This window comes from Gouania willdenowi, chromosome 1 (assembly GCF_900634775.1).
Source record: "Gouania willdenowi chromosome 1, fGouWil2.1, whole genome shotgun sequence".
Classification (NCBI taxonomy): domain Eukaryota; kingdom Metazoa; phylum Chordata; class Actinopteri; order Blenniiformes; family Gobiesocidae; genus Gouania; species Gouania willdenowi.
The window spans coordinates 22,351,333-22,376,819 of NC_041044.1; the positions used below are offsets into that span (position 1 = coordinate 22,351,333).

The 25,487-nt window shown below is 41.1% G+C and overlaps 1 protein-coding gene across 1 annotated transcript in view; it reads left to right on the plus strand.

Annotated features, from left to right (window-relative positions):
* The window catches only part of papss1 (3'-phosphoadenosine 5'-phosphosulfate synthase 1), a 37,575-nt gene that overhangs the window by 601 nt on the left and 11,487 nt on the right, over positions 1-25,487 (plus strand). The window contains exons 2-9 of the mRNA XM_028447943.1: positions 9,608-9,722; positions 9,831-10,066; positions 10,317-10,455; positions 15,278-15,396; positions 15,631-15,744; positions 16,947-17,058; positions 18,684-18,889; positions 24,570-24,705. Of these exons, the coding sequence (XP_028303744.1) occupies positions 9,608-9,722; positions 9,831-10,066; positions 10,317-10,455; positions 15,278-15,396; positions 15,631-15,744; positions 16,947-17,058; positions 18,684-18,889; positions 24,570-24,705 (1,177 nt within the window). The remainder of the gene's footprint in view (positions 1-9,607; positions 9,723-9,830; positions 10,067-10,316; positions 10,456-15,277; positions 15,397-15,630; positions 15,745-16,946; positions 17,059-18,683; positions 18,890-24,569; positions 24,706-25,487) is intronic.

Consider the following 25,487-nt stretch of genomic DNA (forward strand, 5'->3'; position numbering starts at 1 on the left):
AACAAAGTCATCTCAATGCTCTGGTCAAACTGGTTCCTAGTACAATTGGCATCAAACAAAAAGGCTGACAAGTCAGTCTTTTTACTTTGTTTAACTAAAGTGGTATAGCATTAGCAACACTTGCTACATAACAAGGCAGCATATCAGTCTAGTGATTTCTATTTGTTATTGAGGTAACACACTCATATGAATAAAATCCTACTTTAAGCAGTGTTTGAACGCCTCATTTCACACAGTTTAGACAATCATATCCTTTACAAGATAAAACGTTACTGCTTTGTTTACATTATGCCTGGGTGATATGGACCAATATTCGTATCTCTAAATTTTTCCTCAAAATGACAATAGGTGATATAAACTCCATTTATTATTATTTTTAATTTTTTTCAATAGTTTTACAAGAAAAACAATAATAGGTCAAAGTCAGTGGAGAAAAATGACACAAAGACCCTTTTACTAATCACTAGCAGCACAATATCAACATTTTGTATCATTTTTGACTTTTTCCTTCATTAAGGCTGAAATGTGATTAAATTATGTAGTGTTGCTTTTTACAGGTCAGCTCTGAGTTACTGAAAGTAGTTTTTAATGTAAATCACATTCAGGACACTGTCTCTTTAAGAATATGGAAACAGCCCCATTAGCTACAGCAGTAGCAGTGTTTTCTCAAACATATTTCAGTGCTTCAACACTAATGCTGATAGAGTTTAACAGACAGACATCTGCACTGAGCCTCTGACAGACAGTCACTAACACGGAGGAAGCAGCACAGCTAACTCTGTGTCCGTGCATTGGGGAGTGGGAGCGGAGCGTACTTCTGCCCTGTTTAAGTGCTTAATTAATGTCTGTAATGGTGTGATATGGCAGAGAGAAAAGCTATCTAACAACATCGTAAAACACCATTAAAGAAACATGAACAATTATTTAATATAGCCTCCATACTCTCCCAACAAGATATATCTCATGACACGGCAGCACATCCGGAGAAAATGACGACAACAACAACAACTCAGAACAGCCTCAGTGAGGCTCATCCACAAAGCCAATCCTTCCTTTTGTACCATTCACTGTAGAAAATACGAACAATTTTCTGACCTTACCTTTGCTGAAGGTCTGGTAGATCAGGTGTTGGTCTCCCATCTTTTAAAAGCTGTTGTTTTTCCTCAAAAAAAAGTTTCTCTGGCGCTGTCATCCTGACTGTAGTGTAATCCCGCCCACTAGCTAGAGAACGTAGCAGCAGCGGTCACGTGACATCAATTCACTAATGCACTGTGAACCTACGTATAGCATTTAGCATAGCGTGGTTACGTCCAAAGGCAGTGTAGAGCTGCCTTTTTACGTAAATGGTTCTCATCTTGGGGAACTGACTGCGCATGCACAAACACATAAAAACACATATGGGAACAGAGGCAGAGCAGCCATGTGCTTTTTGGAGGGGGAGTGGCCTCCTTCTGCCTTACAGCGGTTAGGAAATAGCGATGTTTAGCGATTTGGGCTATGTAAAGCACAACATATAATTATATATAAATATAATTAAAACAAATAATCAAAGTCTCAATTCACCCTTGGGTAGGCACTGCTGTATATTTAGAGTGCTCAGAAGTACAGAAAAAATCAAATAAGTCTCTTCAGGTGCTCCGTAGATATCTTTATATTCGGTTTTGCTCATGTTTTTCAATCTGTTTCGATTTTTCTATTCTCTATTACGTTTTGTGAACTATTACATCACAGTATTTGCAGCGGAACTGCCAAATTAGTACATCAACTCCAGGTCCAACACTTCGAGCAATTTGCCATATTTATTTCTCGCTTTTATTTTGTAGTCCAAGCTCAAGGATGCCAAAGTTACGAGAGGATAAGTCAAAATGTTCAGTTGCTGGATGTAGAAACCCACACGCTTCATTACACCGTCTCCCAGCATCAGAACCTTTCCAAAGTGCCTGGTTGAGTTTTATTTTTCACGGAAATGTACCCACATCTGTGGGTAAGGTAATTTTTGTGTGCACGAAGCACTTCAAGAATGACTGCTTCTGCAACCTCCGCCAGTATAAAGAAGGATTTGCCAAAGACTTTGTCTGATTGAGGGTTCAATTCCTTCTATCTTTGGAGACGACGAACAGAGCACTTTGGTAAGCTTTAAATAACGCTAAAAAGTGTGATGATAAGACGTCCCTGTCATTGTTTTGTTAGCATTAGCAGTTGCACCGTCTTCAGACTTCATATGTTAGCGATGTGTGCTCATTTTAGATCCTTAATGATATGGCCTACGTGGTTTAATTTAAGTCTAAAGTTTTCATTAGTCATTTCATTTTGCCGTTTTTGTCTTTGAAAAGACTATTAAAATGCATTTCGTGACGTTAGCTTGGTGCTAGCGTTAGCTCGGTGCTTGTGTTAGCTCACTTGTTAGGGTTCTGCAGGTTCATCATCTTCATTTTCATCTCGCTCCGCTGGGTCCGACTCTGGCTCGAACATGTAAGGCTGGATGGACAAGTCTTCCGTTGTTGACATTTTGTAAATAACCTCTGAATAAAAAGTTTATGCGCAGCTACATAGCCGTATCTCTTCTATCAAACTACAAAAATGGCCGAGCAGGGTGGAGTTGAACCGAGTGTCACCTGAAGAGGGGGCGGGGTATGGAGTGTCTCATTTGCATTTAAAGAGACCGCACCAAAACGAGTTGCTCTCAGAAGCACATCAGAAAAGGGGCCTGTGGAGCTATAATAATGAGGACTCAGACCCAAGCATTGCATTTCCGCTTTATATAGACCACAACTGTATGATTTATATGTAAAAAGGAAGGATTTAAAACCATGATATGTCCCCTTTAACTGAGGCAAGTGATGCCTGCAGTTCTTTAGATGTTGTTGTGGGGTCTTTTGTCACCTCTTGGATGAGTATCTTATACAGAGCGGGTGAGGAGACGGTGCACGCTCACGCAACTTCGCTGCGGGTAATCCAAAGGTGAATGAGTATAAACCCCAACGTGCTCCTTTGGAGTGCGCGGTCTGTGAACGGAGCCAGGCATAACGAGTCCTTCACTGAGAGCGCGCTCACATTGAGGGCAGTGGTAAAGGAAGAATGTGCTGAGCGCAGTGATGGAGCGTACATGCTTATTTGAATCAGCATGGAGGGACCAGAACTGATGGACTATGATGCCAGGCCAGATGTTCAGCTGTGGTTCTCCCAGGGCAAGGGTCTGCAGTGTCTCTGTGGCCTAATGTGGCCCTTTGAATTTTTTGCAATGGCTCACTATAGCTTTAAAAAAAACTGTTGAAATAAAGTCATTTTTTAAATCCCTGGTAAGATAACTAAACCAATAAAACACTATTCTGGAAGGAAATAGAGATTTTAATTGTGTGGGAACAGATTCATTTAACCACTGATGTGCCGGTTAAATGTGCATGCTTTATGTGTGGCAAGAAAAGAGCAATTAGCATGTGTTGACCACATGATCATGTGTTATCAAATTCAAGTTACTTTTTCTAGCCTTTCAAATACATTAACTAAAAAAAGCTTTTTCTTTATATAACATTGTGTTCATGTAAACTGAGATGCATAATAATTTGAAGATGCAAGATACTGTTATATTTCTTGATGTCAATTTATTTTATTTTATTTTTTATTTCCATTTACATGATCAATATAAATCACATCAAATTAAATCAAACATTCTATATAATTTTAACTGTATATAATTTAATACACTGTAATGTCTTCATTGCGAAGGTATTTTTTTTGGCTCCAGGAGGACTTTAATCCAGGTGTGATGAGGCAAAATTATTCCTTGTAGAGTAAAGGTTGCAGACCCCTGACCAGGGGAAGAGGGTTAGGAGACCCCACTATAAGAGCTGGACCCTCTGAATTTAATTCCATGGGGTGAAGCAATGCAAATTCTAAGTTGGTTTTGCTACTATTAACTAAATTCAAGTATAGTCTTTCTGCAATATAAAAAACAGAATACATGTAACCTGTTGTTATGCTTTGCTGTTATTTAAAAAAAAATTGTTACGTCTTCTTTTAAAATTATATAAAATAAATGACCTGTTATTTCTGCCACTGCTTGTTGCAGAAAAACTGACACTAAAATATTAAAACATTTAGCAAATATATTATCTCGAGTCATTGTCAATCTTTACTTCATACAAAACTATGGTACGCCAGTTAAGTCAACTATTCATCAGCATGTATGGCTATGCTGTACACTCTCCCCATCCCCTCTCAAAAAAAAGGAAAAATAAGTGCGACCAAATTCTGTGCCACCACTGGAAAAGTTAGTCGAGAGCCCTGCTGCTGCTCGTCCTGCGAGGCAGGAAGGCCAACAGGTCAAAGGGAGATGAAGAGTCCACCACTGTTGGCACAAAGGCCGAGTTGGGCTCCAAAATTATCCTCACATTACCCGGGAAGAGCTGAGCGCATGACAGATAAACCGAGAGCACACGGATGTCACTAACCCGCTCTAGGTTTTGTATATAACTGCATTTCTATGAGTAATATGAGTGAGATGTCTCACTCCCGTGTGCTCCCTTCATTTGAAAAAAAACGGCTGATCAGCGGGAGCTGACTCACCGTTTTATCCCCAAAGCCCACGACAGGCTGCGATTGCCCCCAAATACACTTTCACAGTGGAACATGCTACACGCTTGTCAATCAGGCTCTGCAGGGATAAGAGCACTCAACCTGGGCCCTGAAAAGGGATGTGATACCCCTGGGGGAACCAACCCTTGAAACACTGTAAGTTATCACATAACCGCGGTTTCATAATAAATTAATTAATATGAGCAAGATGCCTCACTCATATTTATGACAAAGAACCCTCCACTTGCAATCATAAAGAGAGCTAGTACAAGAGGCCCGGGTGCCCTGTAAGCTGGAGACCACACACTGTGATGTTCCCATCGCTGACAAAAGATGATCGCAACACCACAGGATCAGCCTTCAAGCCAGCAGCTGACGCGAGCATATAAGCCAGTTTGGTGGTTGATATACGCCAACACCGTGATACTGTCCATCCTCACCAGGACATGATGTCCGCCGAGAGACTGGAGGAAGTGGATCAGCGAGAGAAACACCGCTGACATTACCAAATTTGAATGACCGCGTCGGAGGTCTGCATCCCAGCAGCCTCTCACTGACCTGTCCTCGAACACACCTCCCCAGCCCGTCCGTAGAGATCACCCTCCTGGACGTAACGGTCCCCATAGAGACACCCACTTTCTGTGAGGAGGATATAATGGAATGTGGAAATACGCATCCTCCAGGTCGACAGACATGAACCAACCTCCCTGGCGCACCAGGCATAAAAGGGAGGCATGCGTAAGCATCATGAACTTATATTTCCTGAGAAATCTGTTCAAAGCCCGTAGATCCATGACGAATGCTGGCCCCCCCTCTTTAGGGGGCCAGAAAATACCTGGAGTAAAAACCGCCCTAGGATAGTGCAGATGGAACGATAGAGATTGCTCCTCTGCTCAGCAGAGAGCCAATCTCCTCCTGAAATACACGGGCCGGGTCTCCCTGGGCCGGAGTGTGTATTACACTGGCAAAACTGGAAGGGACAGCCGCAAACTGCAGCCCGTAACCCTTCGATATCGTCCGCAGCACCTATGGCTGAGCTGCGATCGCTGTCCATTTCTCTCTTAACGGAGAGGGTGGATAAGCGCTCTGGCTCGTTCAACCTGGGAGTCACCGGCCGTGGTACGGTGGCGCTCTCCCCCGGAGGCAAGCTGCCAGTGGCCGGAGAAACCATTTGATGTAACGGCACCCTCTTGAGGCAAGGGATTTCACACTGCCAAATAGCCCAACCGGAAGGCGGTGGAGCCTTCTCTCTGTGGCAGCCTGCCCAATAGCAGAGGAGCCGACCCTGTCACGGTGGCGCCCTCTGCCGGTGGAGCAGAGCCTATAGACGTCAATTGTGTTTTTTGGCTGGGGTTACGAGGAGAATATCTAACTTGGACAAGTGCACACAGCAGCTCACACTCGACCAGAGTATGTGTGGAACCTGAGTGGCAATGGTGAGAGAAAACAATAAAAAAAAAAAACCAGGGCAAGCGGTGACTCTCGGCATGTCTGGGATAAGGAGGAAGTTGCGTGTGTGGAGACTGACGGTGGGAGAGACTTGGAGGAATGCCAAAATACAGTAAGAAATCCATTCAACTCTGACCTAGATAGTAAAACAATAATAATGTTGCCATCAAAAGCCCGTTCTCAGTGATGTTTTTGTTGAGGTGTCCCTAAAGCAAAAAAAATTGCTTCAAAGTCACTAATTAGATTTTTTTCAGAAAAATATGTTTTTCTCAGCTTTTTGTCACAAACTGGCCATTTGTGTGAAACTTGCCTCTATTCAACTGCTGATTACAGAAGAAAGAAACAAGCTAGAAACAAAATTGTTTTTTCTGATTAAATTAGAGACTTAAAATCTTTGTTGTCAGAATTCAGATTGTCATAGTACAAAATATTCAGTGGGTCCTTAAAAATTAATCAAAATGCTCAAAAACGGCTGGCACTAAGGGGGTAGAAATTTTGAAAATGGCTGGCACTGAATGAGTTAATTGCATAAAATGCAAAATATCAGCTGATCCGATATAGCCGATCAGATCGATGTAAAGCCTATGTACAACATCTTGAAGCCATTCTGCATTGTTGGCAGCTGTGTGTCTTTCATCAAGGGGGAGCGTGGTTAAGGTGAAGGACTGCATTTCCCAATTGTCCCCCATACAGTTACAGGTCACACCCACAAACGCCTTAACAATCACCACTGGTCCAAATGTCAGTGGTGATTGCAACCGAGTCACATTTCTGAAGAGACTTAATCAGCTTGTCGTTAATTTCAGAGTACCTTTACTCCATGTTTTGTAAAGTGGGTCCGAGATGGTAGTTTATATTGAGGACTGAAGTTGGCAATCATTTGCTTGAAGCCCTTGCCTTCTACCATGGAGGGAGGACGTATGTCAGTCACGAGCATATTCAGGATCTCTATTGGGGGTGTGAAAAAAAATCAATTTCACGATATATCGCAATTGTTTGGGTGCTGATTTTAAACCGATTTTTTTTATTATTTAAAAATATATAAAATACACATATATATATATATACACATTATTTTTATCTGATATTTAATCATTTTGTCTATTTGTGCAATATTTCAGTGGTTACAATGCTTTCAATGTGTTGCAATGGTTACTTGATTTTTATGATGGCAGTGTGTAATGCCTGCAATATTTTTGTATGCACAGGCACTTTATTTTCATATAATCTGTTCAGATCAGTGTTTAAACTGACACAATAGGATAAATTATCTTTTCCTATTTTTGTGCATTGTCAGTAACTCAGGATGCTTTATCATTAATGTTCTCACTTCCAGTTGTTACAATGCCATTAATTTGTTGTAATGGTTACTTTGAGACTTCTACACAGTAGTTTTAGTGAAAAGAAACTTGTTGCACTTTATTGTATGATGGCAGTGTGTAACACTGCTTTTTCTTTTTTTTTAGTGAAAATGTGCAAAAACACTAGTAATAAATAATAAACAGGATGTTTTGAAGGCAAGCAAATAGTTTTGACTCAGTTTGTACAGCAACTTGATTTTTCATCTCTACGTTTAATTTTGATATTGACTGGGTAGAATATTGTGATATATATTGTAACCCAGTGGTCGGTTGGCATGCAGCTAAGTGCAGTGAAGAAGAGATGCTATGCTAGCAGACAGAGTTAATAGAAAAACGTGACTTTTACAGATATTCACTTAATACTACAGACATTCTTTTGGTGCTAAAGGGGTAAGGAATCATTTATGAATATATTTAAGAGTAGAAGGCTGCCAGAAAGAAAGTATTAGCAGATTTCGCCCGCCGCCATGACTTTTGGATTGCGCCCTCTGCTGGTTAAAAAAAGTACTGCGATTCAATTTTCACAGCATCGATGTGAACCTTGATACCTATGAATCGATTTTTAACTGCCTTACGATTAATCGTTACATCCCTAATATGTATATGTTACACACAATATAAGTGTACTTTAAACTTATTATTTTTAATGTCATGTGAAGTAAATATGCGTCATTCATTTTCAATATATAAATTAAAAGATTTAACAAATTGTATCTTTATACTTTTTAACATGCATTAAAATATATTAATGACATATAATTGTACATTTGTATTTGTGAATATGGACTTTTCAAGTATACTGAACTTCCAAACTGTATGCTTGTGTATTTGTCTGAAAGATTGCGGAGGTCGCCAATATTTGCTTATCAACAAAAGATTGATACCACGCTATATCAATCGTGTGTGTTGATAGGCAAATATACTGAGATGGCTTTCACAATGGCTCAAGAATTGTACAAAACAATACTTATGTGCACATTTTCTTTTTATTGGTAATACATAAAACACATGTTATGTTATTTATTAGACTGGACTGAAACCTGATGCATGTTGTAATCACCTAAAGTCTTTTCCAGGAAATCTTCCCAACCAGAAAGCTGTTTTAACTGTTTTGTTGTTTGAGTGTCCAAAAAGATCTCAAAACTTCACAAAAGTTAGTTTAAGGATAACTGATGTTAACTATTTGGCAAAAAGAAGTATAACAGGATTTTTGATAACAATATTAATCGGCAAAACTCACAACCATTTCTTTTAAGCAACAGTCTTATTTTTCCAGGCATGTTTATTATCAAAATGACTTATAATTCATGATAGTTAAATTTTCACACTGAAAAGATGATTTGAAAGTATACTGTGCTCATATTCTGATTTATGTTTTATTCAGGACATTTCTTTATTTGTCTGCTCGTACCCACTTCATCACACACAAATGTGCATAAAAAAGACCCCTAACCTTTACTGACCAGTCCTAGTTATGATTCTTGAATAATTATCAGCTAAATCCACCCTTGGGAGGATTCTCAAGCTTTCTTTTAAAAAGAGTTCCTCCCAAAAACTCTAGTTTGGTGCGGGCATCTAACTCACCCGCGTTCATTCATTAATTTTTTTTTATTTCTTTTTTAGCTGCAAATATGAATTTTGAAATAATAATTTGCGCGGCTCAGACGAAACTTGCCGAGCAGTGAAGCCTAAGCGTGTCGACGTGCGTAACAACCGATCCACAAAGTCCTGCCGCTACGCTCTCAGTCCTCCATACCAGCTGCAGAAGGCCAAGATGCCCCAAATCAGCTGAGATGAACACCACAGAACAACGGTAGCTCAACAAGCGCTGCTCCTGCATTAGAGGATACCTGCAAAGTCTTGGATATTGTCGGTGCCTTACACACTTTAAATATCATTTGACTGGAAGTGCAAATTAAGACACAATAATGTATAAATTACTCATTCTCTTCACTATTAATAATGTCTTGAGTGGTCATTTTTTTTATCCAAATGGGGTTCGTAAATGAAGGAGAGTGGATAAAGGAGTGTACAATTTAGCCCATGACGTTTTGTTTCTAAACAATTGCTTTATAAATGGCAGATTTTCTTTTGAGTATTTTTGTTCAACTTAATTCAAAGTCAAGATTTCTGAGGGAATATTTCAAATTTATTTTTAAATCTACTTTTGAATCAAGTGATAACATGAAGTATTTAGCTTGTGTTTTTCTAACGTGTTCTAGGGGATGCAACGTGCAACTAATGTCACTTATCAAGCACATCACGTGAGCCGTAAAAAACGTGGGCAGGTTGTTGGGACAAGAGGAGGATTCCGAGGATGCACTGTCTGGCTTACAGGTAGGCCTTGAGATCATACTGGGACATAATAAGTGGTATAGGTCATTGGACACATTTGGTTGTATCAAGATTTTGATGTCAAGATGTTTTTGTTCTTTTCCTTTGAAGGTCTGTCTGGTGCAGGGAAGACCACAGTCAGCATGGCTCTGGAGGAGTACCTGGTGTGTCATGGCATCCCCTGCTACTCCCTTGATGGGGACAACATCCGTCAAGGGTTGAATAAAAACCTTGGCTTCAGCCCCGAGGACCGTGAAGAGAACATCAGACGCATTGCTGAGGTGGCCCGGCTGTTTGCTGATGCAGGGCTGGTCTGCATCGCCAGTTTTATCTCTCCCTATAGCAGGGTGAGAGTGAAAAACACATTCTTTCTAATTCCACTACATGCAAACATAGTTATTATCATTATTATTATTAACTTATTTTTAAATGAACGAATAGGCAAGTGTTCAAAATGCTGTGATTTGAATACATTTTAAATGTAAAAAGCAAGTAGTGGTTACATCTCTGTAATATATTTTCCCCCTTTATTAATGGATGTGTTTATTGTTCTAACGTCCTCTTCATTTTATTGGTCCATGATTTGTGTCTTATCAGGATCGACTAAATGCCAGGAAGATCCATGAGGCAGCAGGGTTACCCTTCTTCGAGGTTTTTGTCGACGCCCCCCTGGATGTTTGTGAGCAGAGAGATGTTAAAGGATTGTACAAGAGAGCCAGAGCTGGCGAGATCAGAGGTGTGTAATGCTAGTGTGTGTCTTTACACAAAAGTGTTAGTTTGAACAAAAGTAAACATAAAATTATGAAACCAAATATAGGGTGACCATATTTTGATTTCCATGAAAGAGGGACACTTGGGCCGACCTCGGCATACTCAAAAAGTATTTGACATTTTCTTGAATCTACCAGGGATGGTAAGTAACGATTTACATTTACTCTCGTTACTGTAATTGAATAGCTTTTTTGTGTACTTCTACTTTTTTGATTACTTAAGTCAATTTTATTTCAAGTAATGGTACTTAGCTACATTGGAAATAGATTCCATTGCAGAGTAAAATAAATGCTGCACACTCGTACCACGCCTGTTTCTGTTACACAAATTACAATATTTAATTTCAAGTAAAACCATATTTTTCATCAGGCCCCGGGTGTTTATTGATGAGTGCAGGCTGGGGGCTCTGCACCACCTCATCCTCCCTCCCACTGCAGCACCTCTTCCTCCCTCCCGCAGCACCGCGTCCTCACGGGGCAATCCTGTCAATAGGTCTCACTGGTCTCTGTAGATCCTCCCCCTCCAGAGTCTCCCGTGCGCCACGTCCTTCAGCAGTGCCAGATAAGCCACTGTGCGTCTTTACGCATTGTGTGCGCGTTCCTGTTTATAACAGCTACAGGTGTTGCGGCCAATTGATAGGTAGCCAACTCGATAGGCTGGTTCACATGATGAGGGGGCAACCGCTTGAGCAAAAACGAAGGATTTGGCCTGAGACTCAGCCCAGAGCATCAGCTTTCCAGCATAGATATTCCTGGCTCACTGACAGAGCATGCAGCTCTCCCACAGTAAAAAGAAAGGCCGTCTTGAGAGAAAGCCACTCCAAATCAGTGTGTCCCAGCGGCTCAAAGGACGGCTGGGAAAGGGACTGATGGACAACTTGCAAGTCCCATGATGGTGAGTCTCTGAGTCCCTTTCAGATACTGCTTGACCATATAATGTGATCCCACTCTCCGGCCATCCACCTTTGCATGACTGGCCGAGATAGCAGCCAAATACACTCTGAGGGTGGAAGTAGTCCTGTTTTTGTCAAAAATTCACTGCACAGTATTGCCACCACTGAACATGTCCCTGGCACCTCGTAAGAGTCACATTACTTCACAAATAGACTCCACCTGTTAGCGTAAAGCGCCCTGGTGGATGGTGCTCGACAGTTTAATATGGTGCCACAAGAACAGCTTCAGACGACCCGGACTCGGGTGCCATTTGCATCCGTTGACCTGAGACCGGAGGTCTTTCCTCTGCGGAAGACGCCATGGTGTCCCCCGTAGAAGTTTGAGCAACAGCGGGAACCATGGTCTTTCTGGCCAGCATGAGGCAACCAAAAACCGGCGGAGACCACCCTGCTGGGGCTTGTGAAGTGGAAGTTGGGGTAAGCCCACGTGAGGAGCCAGTGTGCCACCCACAGACACGTCAGAGATCTGGTGCCGCTGGTACACAGCTGAGGTATTGTCTGACCAGACGAGAATATGCCAATCTTTCAAAACAAGGAGAAAGTGCCTGAGCGCCAGTTATACAGCCTGAAGTTCCAACACATTTATGTGCTACCGCTTCTGCTGGGCACTCCACAGGCCCCTGATAGTCCTGGACTACCACACAGCACCCCAACCTATAAGAGAGGCGTCCGTCTCGACAACCTGCCGGCGGGAGTCTACCCTCCCCATAGGTGCACTCGACATTAAGTATTCCCTCCTCCAGGGTCAGAGGGTAAGGAGACCCTGTGCAGACACCCTGAACACCTAGTGCCGGTGACGACTGGGGTCTAAATGCAGGCTGTTCAACCATACCTGAAACGGGCGCAGTGTTAGAAGCTCCAATGGTACGACCATGGATGCCGAAGCCAACATCTCCATGAGTCGCAGGACCAGGCCATACTGCAGGAGGGCACCTTGCTGGAAACGCTGTAGAAGGCTTAGGATGACTCGTTCTGGAGAGAGGGAGGCCTGCATTACTGATGAATCCAGCACAAGCTCCAAATACCTCACAACCTGACGGGGTATGAGGTTGCTCTTGGTATAATTTACCTTGAGGCCTAGATTGCCCATGTGACTGAGAAGAGCAGCAGTGTCCCTCCTGAGTCATAGAAATGACTAACCAGTCGTCCAGATAGGGGAGTATTGAAACTTGGCTGGTCTGTAACGGTGACGGAGCAGCTGCCACACACCGGGTAAATATTCGAGGGGCCAGGGATAGCCCAAACGGCAGAACCCTGAATTGATAAACCTTGTCCATGAACATGAAACAAAGGAACTGTCTGTGATGAGGGGCAAAGGGAACATGAAAGTAAGCATCTTTCAGATCCACCGTCACCAACCAGTCTCCTGCTGAGACAGTCTGAAGGACATCTGCTACACGCAGCATATGGAAGGGGAGAACTTTGAGAAATTGGTTCAACCCCCTCAAGTCCAGGATCGGGTGAAATCCGCCCTCTTTTTTGGGTACAAGTAAATAAGTGGAGTAAAACCTGCTGAGCAAGTCTCCGGTTCCACTAACTGGATGGCATCCTTCCCCAGAAGGGTGACTACCTCGTGACGTAGCACGAGGGATTTTCGGGATCTCTAACCACAGTGCGTTTGATCCCACTGAAAGTAGGGGGCAGGCGTCGGAACTGTAATGTGTAACCTGCGGATAGCGTGGACACTACCCAAGGGTCTGTTGTCTGCTCTTCCCAGCAGAGGAGCTGCTCCAGGGAAAAGAGTCCGACGACCGGCCCCTGAAGTTCAGGTTCCGCCCCCCTTGCTCCTTGGGGCTCTGGGGGTGCGGCTTAGGTATAGAGGATCGAGGGGACTGTGCCAGCCAGACTTGGTGACGAGTCAGTGTTATCGTTGACATTAGCCTGCCCAGCTCCCTGGTCATAAATGTTAATGTCTGCAATGAGGTATCGCTGAGGGACAGAGCCGCAGGCTCCGCCCCGTAATCCTGCAAGGTACTCGATAAAGCCAGTACTAGGTGTGACAGAGACTTACCTAAACATCCCATTCGGGCAGCAATGTTATAACTGCTGGTCAGAAGATTGTCAGTCAACCTGCACTGAAGCTGGGAGCAGCATGCTTCTGGTCTCACAGCCTCATCTAGGGAAGCTATCAGGGCTGCAATGGCAGGCTCAACTGGAGCTAGCTGTTCCAAGCCATAGCTGCGAGCATCTGGCATGGCTGCCAGAGCCCTGCCATGGCTTGTATGATGATAGAGAACCCTCGAGTCAGGCCAGCATCTGCGGAGCTCCGCAATGTATGAGTCAGAGGGAGGCACCACAAAGGCCGAGGTGCCGGCTGCACGGTGCCATGGCTGGACACTGAGCCTACAGAAGAGGTCCTACTAGAACCCTTTGAAAAGGTATGAGAAGCCTGTGAGGCAAGCTCCCCATGCCCATTTTCGTCACCAAACAGAATACATGATGCTGCCGAGGACGGCGCATCCTCCTCCTGAAGGTGGGATGGACCTGCAACAGGGTTAGCCGAGATTTCTGGCACACTGGGCTCTGTTTGTATGATAAGCAAGATGGCCCTAATCTGCGCAAACTCGGTGCTGAGAGCATCCACCTTGTTAGCCAGAGCATCAACCTTCCTTGCCTTCTGAGGAGGAATGCCAGACGCTGTGCCGGCATGCTTAGCAACGCCGGTGGCTCTACCTGAAGAGGGCAGGTCTATTGCGCCCTCAGGCTCAGCCAACCTGGAGAGTCGTAGTGCATGATGCATAAAACTGCAGTTCATGCACGGATTACCGGACACCCCCTCTCTTAGGTGGTCAGTGCCTAGTCATGCAGGACACTGACCGTCCCCTGCTTGAAAAGGGGCCATGCAGGAGACACACAAATGGCAGTCCATTTTTCTCCAATTTTTTTTCTTTACTATTAAATAATAATTTAATAATATTTATGAATAATAATTACATAATAATAATAATTACATAATACCAATAATAATCTTACAAATTATTGTATTGATAATAATTATATATCATTAATAGTTATATTGATAACTGCCGAGCTGCAGCGGCATCAACAAATGAACTTCACTGAGCGCACTGGCTTGGAGTGATCAAACTGTGCTCCCAGTGAATCTAACTGGAGCAACACCCGACAAAACCGCAGCATGCACACTGCCGTTAGAGAGGGGGAGAAAGAGAGCAGCGCCAAGGCGAACGCAGGCGCTCAGCATGCACACTCAAAACACCGGCCGCCACTTAGTAACAACATGCTGGGAGGCCCGTGTTGGCCTCACACCAGCAAATCCACCGGTCAGAATAACCACAAAGGTGCTGACAGAGCAGCATAGCAACACAGCAGATTAACCTTTGCTGTTTAATCACTGAAGAGACAGAGACGTAGCCACAGAGCTACAGAGTATGAAACAGCACACAATCACAAGGCGAATCACCACCGATGACAAAGTGTACGGTACTCACCATTTCATGCAGCCCCTGGTAAACTGATCAATAAGTTGAAGCGATGCACTCACCTGCCGCAGACTGTGGTGTCCCAGCCCCACTTAAAGGGAAAACAGCGAGTCACAGCTTCTAGCGTACGAGAACACTCGAGGCGCCAACCTTACGTTTTACAAAGCTACAAGCGACAAGCTGTGAATAGCAAACAACTGACCTGTTATCGAAGAAAGAAGGAACAGATCTCCTGATGACACCGGTAGATATAGACTTTTCGGGTCATCCAAGGGTCACAGGTGACATATGTTGTTGTTTACTCGACCTGCGCATGTGTGAGATGGAACATCCAATGCTTTAAGCATCGCCTCTGGGGAGCAGTAAGGATGAAATAGAACTGTCTGTTTTTACAGGTTTCACTGGGATTGACTCAGAGTATGAGAAGCCAGAGGCCCCAGAGTTGGTGCTGAAGACTGACCATTGCAGCGTGAATGAGTGCATACAACAGGTGGTGGACCTGCTTCAAGAAAGAGTGAGGAGAAGATGATCCTTCCCCTGTCCATTTGTTTTTTTTTTCTCTGTCTTTCCAACCCTTTAACATGCAATTGTATGTTTTTTATTTGCCCACAAGAGGGCAGAGTAGTTACACAATTCTTATCATTTCTTCAGTGAAATTATTTCCTTTACAAACATTTCAATGATGCACAGTGTCTTTTTGATTAGATCTGTGTCCATTCAATATTAATTTGGATGCTGAATTCTGCAGGACATTGTTCCTGTTGATGCTTCATATGAGGTGAAAGAGCTCTACGTGCAGGAGAATAAATTGGACCTGGCTAAAGCTGATGCTGAGACTCTTCCAGCTGTGCAGATTGGAAAGGTGATTTAACAGTCTATTTACATTTTAAAACAACAATATTTTAGATTGTTCTCTTCAAACTCTTAAGAAATAAATGTTTATTCGATAGTGCTATCAGCTAGAATCCTGTAGACGTATCGTTTAAAAAAAAATAAATTTAAAAAAAAGCATAATCCTTTACTTAAGGGTGAATGACTTCATTCCTGGAGGGCTCCATCTTTGCATGTGTAACGTTTGCATCCCACAAGACATTTAAATCATGAGTTCTATCTTCATTCAGTGCTGCAGGATAACAGGCTGCTGCTTACAATCAGGTGTGTTGGCACAAGGAAATATGTCATATATACAGAACTGCTGGCATCAACCAAACATAAAGCCAGTGTCATTAAGAGCAATGGTCAGTGTAAACAGAACATATCGAAAGGAAACTTGACTTCAGGTTTAATCTTCTGATGATCATATTATCAAATTTTAGGGCTTTCGTCTAAATTCTAAATTATTTTAAATTTTTCACAGATGTAATCAACTAAAATAACTTTACCCATAATACTTGTATTGGTATGTGTCGTTTCTCACACTGAGTACTTTTTTTTCTTTTTTTTGACTTGTTGCTTCCTCTGATTTAGCTACTGATGTGGCAATTATTTTTTTAAAGAACTTTACTCTTGTGAACATTTTTGTTTAGCTGTTATCATTTTTATTAAAATTTCATGCATCTTAGTCCCTGTCTTAATTTGTAATTATTTAGTCTTATACATATAGTAGATTAAAGCTATGATAAACCTTTTCAAATAATGAAAATATCAGCTGATCTCAACACCATTGAGTCTTTCACTGAGAAGAGACAGAAAAAAACTTTGTGTTTTCTCTGGATCTTTTGGAAGGTTTAACTACAGAGTTCCTTTAGCTCACTGAGGTGTAGCTAACGGTATCAGTTGCGTTTTAAATGCAGATGGTAATCAGACTTATTGTTTGTTTTGGCCACATTTCTGTTCAATATTTGAATTTTGTTCATTGATCAAAATAAACTTCCAAAATTTAAATATTATACCAAAAGGTATAAAGTAAATCTTTATACCATTTGGATTCTTGGAGCATTTTTCCAACCCTGCATAAAACGTCTGCACTGCATATCTGTTTCCTGGAATGATACGCTACATGTAAGATGAGCTACTGATGACGATGTACTGAAGTCTTTGTGTGTTTCTTTCAATACATCCCAGTTGGACATGCAGTGGGTCCAGGTTTTGGCAGAAGGATGGGCTACTCCTCTGAATGGCTTCATGAGAGAGAGGGAGTTTTTGCAATGCCTTCATTTTGACTGTCTACTCGATGGTAAGTTGGTATTTAAAGTCCTTGTTTCCACAGAATTTAAAAGAACATCCTGTTTGTGTCAGAGAAGAGACACAAGGTGGAGCTGAGTGCATGCGCTTTGCAGAACTGGAGGCAGAAACTGCTTAGCAAAGACCTTATTGCACATTTCATAGAATATTTCCTTACAATGTTTGGTTAATATTTTAAGTATTGAGGGAATCAATCTTGTTTCTATTATAAACATTGTCATTCCAGAAGTGTCTCAAAGTATTCCTTAGAAATGTGTCTTTGCCCGCAGGGTGAACCTCAAAGGGTCTGCTTAGTTTCCACTTCAGTGGTACAGTGCAGTAGTTGTTGCCAGTTGCCCTGTGTTACTTTGGTGTAATGAAAAGAATAATGGATTTGAAAAAAAAAAGTAGAATCAGTGTATTTGTTTGTGTTTCAGCATGTCACACTGGATATAGCTAAAAGACTGCGGCTTGGAAAGCTTCACGTTTACTCTACCATGAACCCATAGCAGGCAGAATGATTGATGCAATTAGGATTTAGACTGATCTGCCTGCAGATTTACTAGAATAACATATATAACATAAGCTTCCAGCTCAAAGGAGCGACTCGCTTGTTTGGCCAGGGGTTTTGAACGTCATTTCTGCATTTATATTCCTGTTGTTATTACGGCTGTTTTGCAAATGTTTTATTTAAAATTGAGCGAAGGAGAAAAAACACTTACAGTATATTGGTCTTGTGTGTACTCATATAAAGGTCTGGATTGCATATGAAACCTTTTATCAAAAGTAGACATGCTGTTAAGAAAAACTGCTTGCAGTAAAAATGAACAAGGTTTATTTTCCCACCTGTTAAAATGCAGAGAAATGAAACTGTCAAAAGCCTGCGTGTTTTAAGACAAAGGGAGACATGTTGAGCCAGAGAGAGTCAGGATTAACAACAAATTAACTAAGAGAAAAAATGGTTTGGTATCGACACTGCCATTTGTCTATTTTCTTTTACTCCCGGGGTTTTGACAATGAAAGGATTCATCGTATGTGCCGTCATGGTAAACTCAGTTGGGAGGCATAAAGCGGCATGTTTTACTAATCAAATAGCCAGCAAAAATAAACAGGAATCCAAATTCAAGATCATGTCTCTTTCATTTTGACGCTTGGCTGTCTGTGTTTTATTAGAGCCAGCTGTAAGCTCTCCACTGTGACAAAGGGGGACAAGGCAAGGGTCCAAGGGGAAGCAGTTAGTGTGTCCTCCCATCTTTACAGCTTTTCATCATGTGTGATGTATCAAGTTTTACTATTGACGTTTTTATCAACCTGGAAGGATTAATAAGGTCATTCTAAAAGGATCATTTTACTTTGATCGTTTTTCTCCTTGAGCTGCTTGACTTGCAGACTCACTGTAGCACATGGTATATGGCTTCACATTTTAGTCTAAATGTGTACATGATACTTTATTGGGTCGTGTGGTTGCGCATACCAAATCATTTTGTGAAGGGATCTCAGTTTCTCTTAAGGTTCAGGAATTCAACTCAAATTCGAAATGGCTCAAATAATCTTTTTCACTTTCCTACTGAGAGTTTTTGTAAAATTCTCTTGTGTTTTCTTCCCTTTTTTTTACTTCAATGCTTTTTGCATTCATAGGTGGAATAATCAACTTGTCAGTTCCTATCGTGCTGCCAGTATCTACTGCAGACAAAGAGCGTTTGGATGGTGTCACAGCCATAGCCCTGGTATATGAGGGCAGACGAGTGGCCATCCTTCGCAACCCGGAGTTCTATGTGCACCGGAAAGAAGAGCGATGTGCCCGCCAGTGGGGCACCACCTGTAAGGAGCACCCGTACATTAAGGTCAGTGCCTGAGATAAATGCCTTTTGGAAATGGAGCTGCATATGCTAACTTTAACGTTCTGAAATCTGAACTCTGTACGTGTCGGGTGCAATTACTTAAAAAGTCTTAAGGCATTAAATTCATGAATCTAAAAATAAGGCCTCAATTGTCATTAAAATGTCTTAAATGAATGTTTCAAAAGTCTTAAATTTAACACCTAAGTTTGATTTTATGATTGTAATTAGTCTCAAATTTCAAAGTAAATAGTAGCATTTGTTTAAAAAAAATAAAAATGTATGTATATATATATATGTATATGTGTATATGTATATGTATATATATATGTATATACAGTATGTATATATATGTATATACAGTATGTATATATGTATATATATATATATAAAAAACATCACGCAATCACGACAGTGGAACCAACTACAAAACAGTGACGTGATTGCAGCGGGACTCTGTGCAGATGGCGTCATGCTTGTAGCAACTTTTAACAACATGGAGAAATGTAAATTTAACAAAAAATGCCTGTCCAACAAATCTTATTGTTTTGTTCTGAGTGATTTTGTTTGTTTTTAGTCTTTTTTTTTTTTTTGTGTATTTTACTGTCTTTTTGTGTGTTTGGGTGCCTCTAGTTGCACATCTGCTCGAGACACTGGAAAATGTGCCTTTTTTCCCCTCAATTGTGTTTACTGTGAAGTCGGTCTTAAATTTAATTTCTAATGGCATTAAAAAGTCTTTTGACTGACGCTGTAGGAGCCCTGTTAAAGCAGTTTTGTTTTTTTTAACAATTATTTTGCAATTGTATGTGAAACTCATTGACATTGCTCATCCTCACAAAGAATGTGTCCGGTGACTTTTATCCGGCCAACAATGGACAGGTTGGAATAATTACTGCAGGGAAAACAAATCGCGAAAGGATTCTGAAAAACATCTCGCAACAGGATATCTCGCAAGTGGATATTGATCAAATCACGTAGACACCTCTGCTGCTGACAGCCTGGAGATTTTTATGTATGTTGTGCGAGATCAAACTGAAATCGCTTTATTTGTTAGGAATGGATATCAAGGAGTGTTCAGTGATGAATTACATTTGAAAAAATAATTTTTCCCAGCTTTTGCTTTTCAAAGTTGCAATAGAAAGTTGTTTCTTTGTATCAGTCAACCATCTTGCTGATGTGTGTGGTTGCTAATTTCAGTTTGTCTTTGTGATTTTCTAAAAATACAATAAATTTGCACAGTAGTGATCCCTCGTTCTATCCGAGTTGGCTAATAAATCTCACTGATATTCTGACTTTTAGGATATTTTATCTCATTCACTGGGTTTCTCTTTCAAGCATGACATTTAAATTCATAATTTGGATATTGACTTTTTCCACGTGTGTTGGGAATTGCTTACTTTTACTGAGTAAACCTCAACAACTCATCAATGGGGTTAAACCTTACATATTTCTGGGAGCAGCAAATCATTTTATATTACAATGAGTTTTAAAATGAATGAAATCAATAACGCACACAAGGATAAAGCACCTCCTGCAATGCAATATATCACAGAGAGGTGTGTGTGTGTGTGTGTGTGTATATATATATATATATATATATAATTATAATATATTTATCTACAGCTGGATGTTCCTGATGACTTCCAATGTTGCTGGTATTACGAGATTCCACTGGAGAGATTTTCATGGTAGCGACAGTCTAACAGAGTCCATGATCTGGGGTGTTTTTTCCTTCAATGGAGCTTTAAGATGTGCCGGGCCATTAAACTGCTGCTATATCAATATTTTCGTAGAGCCTCCCTTTTTGTCGAGGGTCCTTGCCTGTGTGTGGTGATGGCGATCATGTGGATGATCCTGTGTTCACCTGATCTAAAGTTAAACCCCAATTAAGGGCTGACGGCAAAGGAATATCACAAAAAGTCTCGTCAGTTTAAGAGCTTGGAAGCCATCTTTACACATTGAGGAATGTTCCCACTGGCCACCTGGAAATGCTGGCAACAAGTATTTACTAGAATTTTTAAGTGATCAACCAGACCATTGGGCTTTCTCTCCACTAAAGGATTTGTTGACGCATTCACTTCTGTTTTTCATTTTAAAAAGCTATGGTTTTAAAATTGTGACCAACTGAGGCAAATAGCAAAAATGCAACAAGAAAGTAAATTCCCTCAACGAGCAAAGCGTCTTTTCTTTCTTTTTCTTTTTTGTGGTACTTTTAGGATCTTGCCGACTCATGCTACTGGAGAATTAGAATACTTAGTCTTTAGATTTTATTTAGGAGTGTATTGAGAGGCTTTTATTTAATAGAAATAATTTCTAAAAACCCATTAATCTGATTTTATATTGTACTTATTTAATGAAAATTACAGAACAAATTAGGTCTGTCACAGAAAAATGCTATATAATCATATAGAAAAGTCCCACATATTTACGTGATCACGTGGATTTTGTTGTTTGTATTAAAATTAGGCTAAAAAGGTTTTCTAAAACTCCGATGGACTGGTGCAATGTGCAGGGTGTACCTCTGCCCATCAGACCCCATGACCATGAACAGGAAATTGCAGGGTGGAAGATGAATGAATAAAGTTTTATTAAAAAATAAAATATTTTTAAAAAGTAAAGAAAAAACAAAACCAAACCCTAATCTAATTGTTCAAATTACTTTTGACATTTAGGGTTTCAAGGTTGGTTAGGATTGATGTAGGGGCTTGACTGTGAGGAAAGCACATGTGCAGAGGTTTAGAACGTGGGTCCCAAGGTGCTACATGATAAACACTCTGCATGTGAAAGCAAACTGCCTCCCTGGACACACCACTGATAGAACACAGATCCCTGCCAGGCCTTTCACATTACTTACGGAAAGACGGAGTAGGTGTAGGAGTGAAGCGTTTCTCACAGCTTGTCAAGATGCCCAGCATAATCACTGGATCTCTTTGGTCCACCTCTCTACTCCAGGCGTTGGATTTGGACTCGGAGTGTCTCGCACAACCTTTGTTAAAGTGTATTTGAGATTCTTTTACACAGCTGCCAACTTACACCTTTCTGTTCTCCCTGCTTCTCTGTAAACGTACCGTGGAATGGTTTCTGTCTCAGCTGCTGTGTAGCTTAGCAAGACTCTGTGGTATGAGCAGTGGTGAAGTTTCTGTCATTGACATTATAATGCATCGGTCCCACAGTGATTAATGCTGCCTTGTGTCTTTTGCAATGAAATGTTAACCAAAAGAAATATGCACCATGTTACTTTAGGTGTCAGTTGGGAGTCATTATCAATTACGGTGAACCTTATTCCATTTGCATCACTTTGTCTATGATGAAGTCTGTGCTTGAAAGTTGCATTTGAGGCAAGTTTTAGAAATTGGAACCATAACTGTTTAGTGTCAACATCTTGATGCCTCAGAGAAAGCTTGTGTGCACACATGCCTCATAAGCTGTACTCTCACAACTGTCATTCCTCATCCACTCCGACCTAATGTGTGTGTGCTCAGCCCCCTCTGATTAAGGTCTTACTCATTAAAGAGTGTGTAAATGTATACTCAAGTGTAGCTTAAACTTCCCCGGTCTGGAGGTAGTCTGTCAGCACCTCTGCTCCAATAGCCACAACCTTTTTATCCTGTCTGCTTCAGCCAGAAGAGAGACACTGCATATAACATGTAGTAAATTCCCTTTTTCCTGTTTATCAATCTGCCAGACAGCAGCCCCCTTTGGCGGAAACGATGGTGTATTGGCTGTTTATTTGGCCAGTCCCTTTTTCTCGTCTGAAGTCTTGGAAGGCCACTAAAGATGGTAAAAATGTGCAACGTAAACACAATCCTGCTTTGTTTCAATAATGTAAATACTTCCCTCCAAATAATTTTCAGTGAAAAAAATTTACGAGCCATTGCTGTCAGTTTTTTAAAAAAGAAGAAAAGTCAGTGAAGCTTTTATCATAATTCCTGTTCTTCCTCCAGTGAATAGAACTGCTGTGTGGGAAAATGGCTCCCAAAGGGATCGGGAAAACTTCCCACAACACAGAGCCGTGGTTAATGATCAAATCACAAAGACACCTCTGTTGTTGACAGCCTTTTGGTTCGTCTTTTGCCAGACCAAACTAAAATTAATCTGTTTACGGAATATGAAAATCTGCGAGTATTCAGTGGATAAATTGTTTGATGACTAATAGAAGTGACACAGATGGGGTTTGTTCTGCTTCTTCTTTTGTACACTGTCTAGTGTTCTTGTAGTATTTTCAAGCCCTTTTGCAAGTGGGACAATGTGTCATTTTGGGAAATCTGTCTTTTTTTTTTTTTTTTTTTTTAAAAAAGAACCTTCCTACGTTCTAGGCTTGGGCGGTATCCAAATTTTGATACCCTTATACCGCCTCCCTATTTTACTGAGGTATACGGTATTACTGTGACTAATTAAAAATGATTTCGTAAGGCTCAGGCAGCGTCACCAAACTGTTGACTTCGGGATGACCGCAGGTCCTTAAAGAGCCTTAGGAAGTCTTAAATATATATTTTAAATAAAAGGCCTTAAAAAGTATTAAATTGTCTTAAATTCAGATCAGATAGGTCTTATATGTGCTTTAGTCACGTCACCACGATCATTTCTGGAGTAGGGAGTGAACGCTCTTCTCATCCCATTCCATCTCGCCGTCTGTGGCTCATACACAGCACAACCAAAGGGTTTTTTCTCTGACAAATCACACCGTTTACTAGTCAGGCTCATGTTAGTATTACAGACAGATCAAAGAATTATGGTGATCAAAGCTCAATCCCTGCAGAAAGGACGCTCTGCTCAAAAAAAAATTATATATATTTGTCTCTCTTTTTCTTTCTCCTCGTCCTCCTCTGCACCTGCTCATTCATTCTCCGGCTGCACTGCACAAAAAGACAAACGCGACAATGCGCATGCGGGTCAGATTGGAGCTACATACAGTTCATACTGGAGTCTGATACAGGTCACATTTTAAATGGTAATGTGAACGGACAAATAAAAAATCGGAAATTGAGCATTAAGGCTTGCATTGTGAACGCAGCCTCTGTCTCTCACGCTCGCCTCCGCGCTGTCACCCAACGACAACCAATTCAACACTGACTTAACACATAGAATCATGTTTAGGCATTAAATAAATTATTTTTAATATGTAATCCTTATCTACTATGTAAGTGCATTACATTTTTTTTTTTAAATGACTATTGAAACTAATACTGTTGCATTTTTATGACACTGCGGTATACGGTATTACATTATTACCGCCCAAACCTACTACATTCTAATGTTTTTATGAACTCCAGCCACAGTCTAGTCCCGGTAAATGCCACTGAAGGTATGCTGAGGATATTGAAATGCTAGCTGTTACTCTGAAGAGCTCAGTTAACAAGGGAAGATTCACATGTGGGAAAATTGTCTTTCCTCTGTACTCATGAGCTCATGACATTTGCGGGTGGAAAGTTACAAACTTAATCAGCACTGTTACTGAAATGAAGCTAGCATATTTGATCAGATGGAGAAATTCCCGTATGACAGAGTTAATTTATGCTGCTGTGTCACTGTTGTTGCTGGTTAATAACACTGAGGGTTTATTGAAATTAGTTCTGGCCTGTTTCAAGCCCTGTGACATTTTTAAGGACCCCAGTGTCTAAAGTTAGTGTTATTCTTCTTCTAACATGATTGCTCACTGTCACAGCCATGTGATTTCCCCTTTCAGATGGTGATGGAAAGTGGGGACTGGCTGGTTGGGGGGGACTTGCAGGTTCTGGACAGAATATACTGGAACGATGGACTGGACCAGTATCGGCTTACACCCACTGAGCTTAAGCAGAAGTTTAAAGAAATGAATGCAGGTATGGAGGCAAGTGAAAAAAGAACCCTGCAGCACACAGATGGAAACTCATTCACCCAAAAGAAAACATGTGTTATTAAAGTGACTGTGCTCATCCTGTCTCATATTGTAACGAATGCACGGACTCTTACTTTAGAGACTTTAGGCCACCAGAAGTTTGCAGTACATTACAAAAATAAAAGACAATGATTTAAAAAAAAAAATGGAGCAGTTTCTTGAGGACATTCTCGTTCAAATTTCTGCCTAGAGAAAAGCAGTTTCAAATGGGTGTGAAAAACAGATGGAGGGAACTGAGACAGTCTCCTTTGTTCCAATCTTTTGTTCATTTCTAGTGGTACATTATTGGTTTCACAACCTGAAAAAACCAATAACAGCAACTTTAAAAGCATATCACCCATGTCTCAAGGGTCATTAAATATTGTGTCCTGTATTTTTTGACGTATCCATCTTTATTTTATTCATTCAACTTTGAGGATGCGGACAAAATAAGGCAGAGCGCTTCGTGTGGATTATTTAGCACGTCAGCACACATTTGTCCAGTGAAAGTAGCTGTAAATGTGTAGTACTGAATATCATCACAAGTGGAAAAACTGAACAGGCACAGCTTCTGTACATCTCCCTGAACCAAATGTTCAAAATTGAGCTTCGGAAGTTGTTGGAAAAGTTAATGCAATAGGACATGCACAGCACACAGGACGGATGAGACGTGCCTCGTGTGCGGGACGTGTGTCTGAGTGAATAAGATAAGATGTTTGCTTTGATAAAAACAAATACCGGTTATAG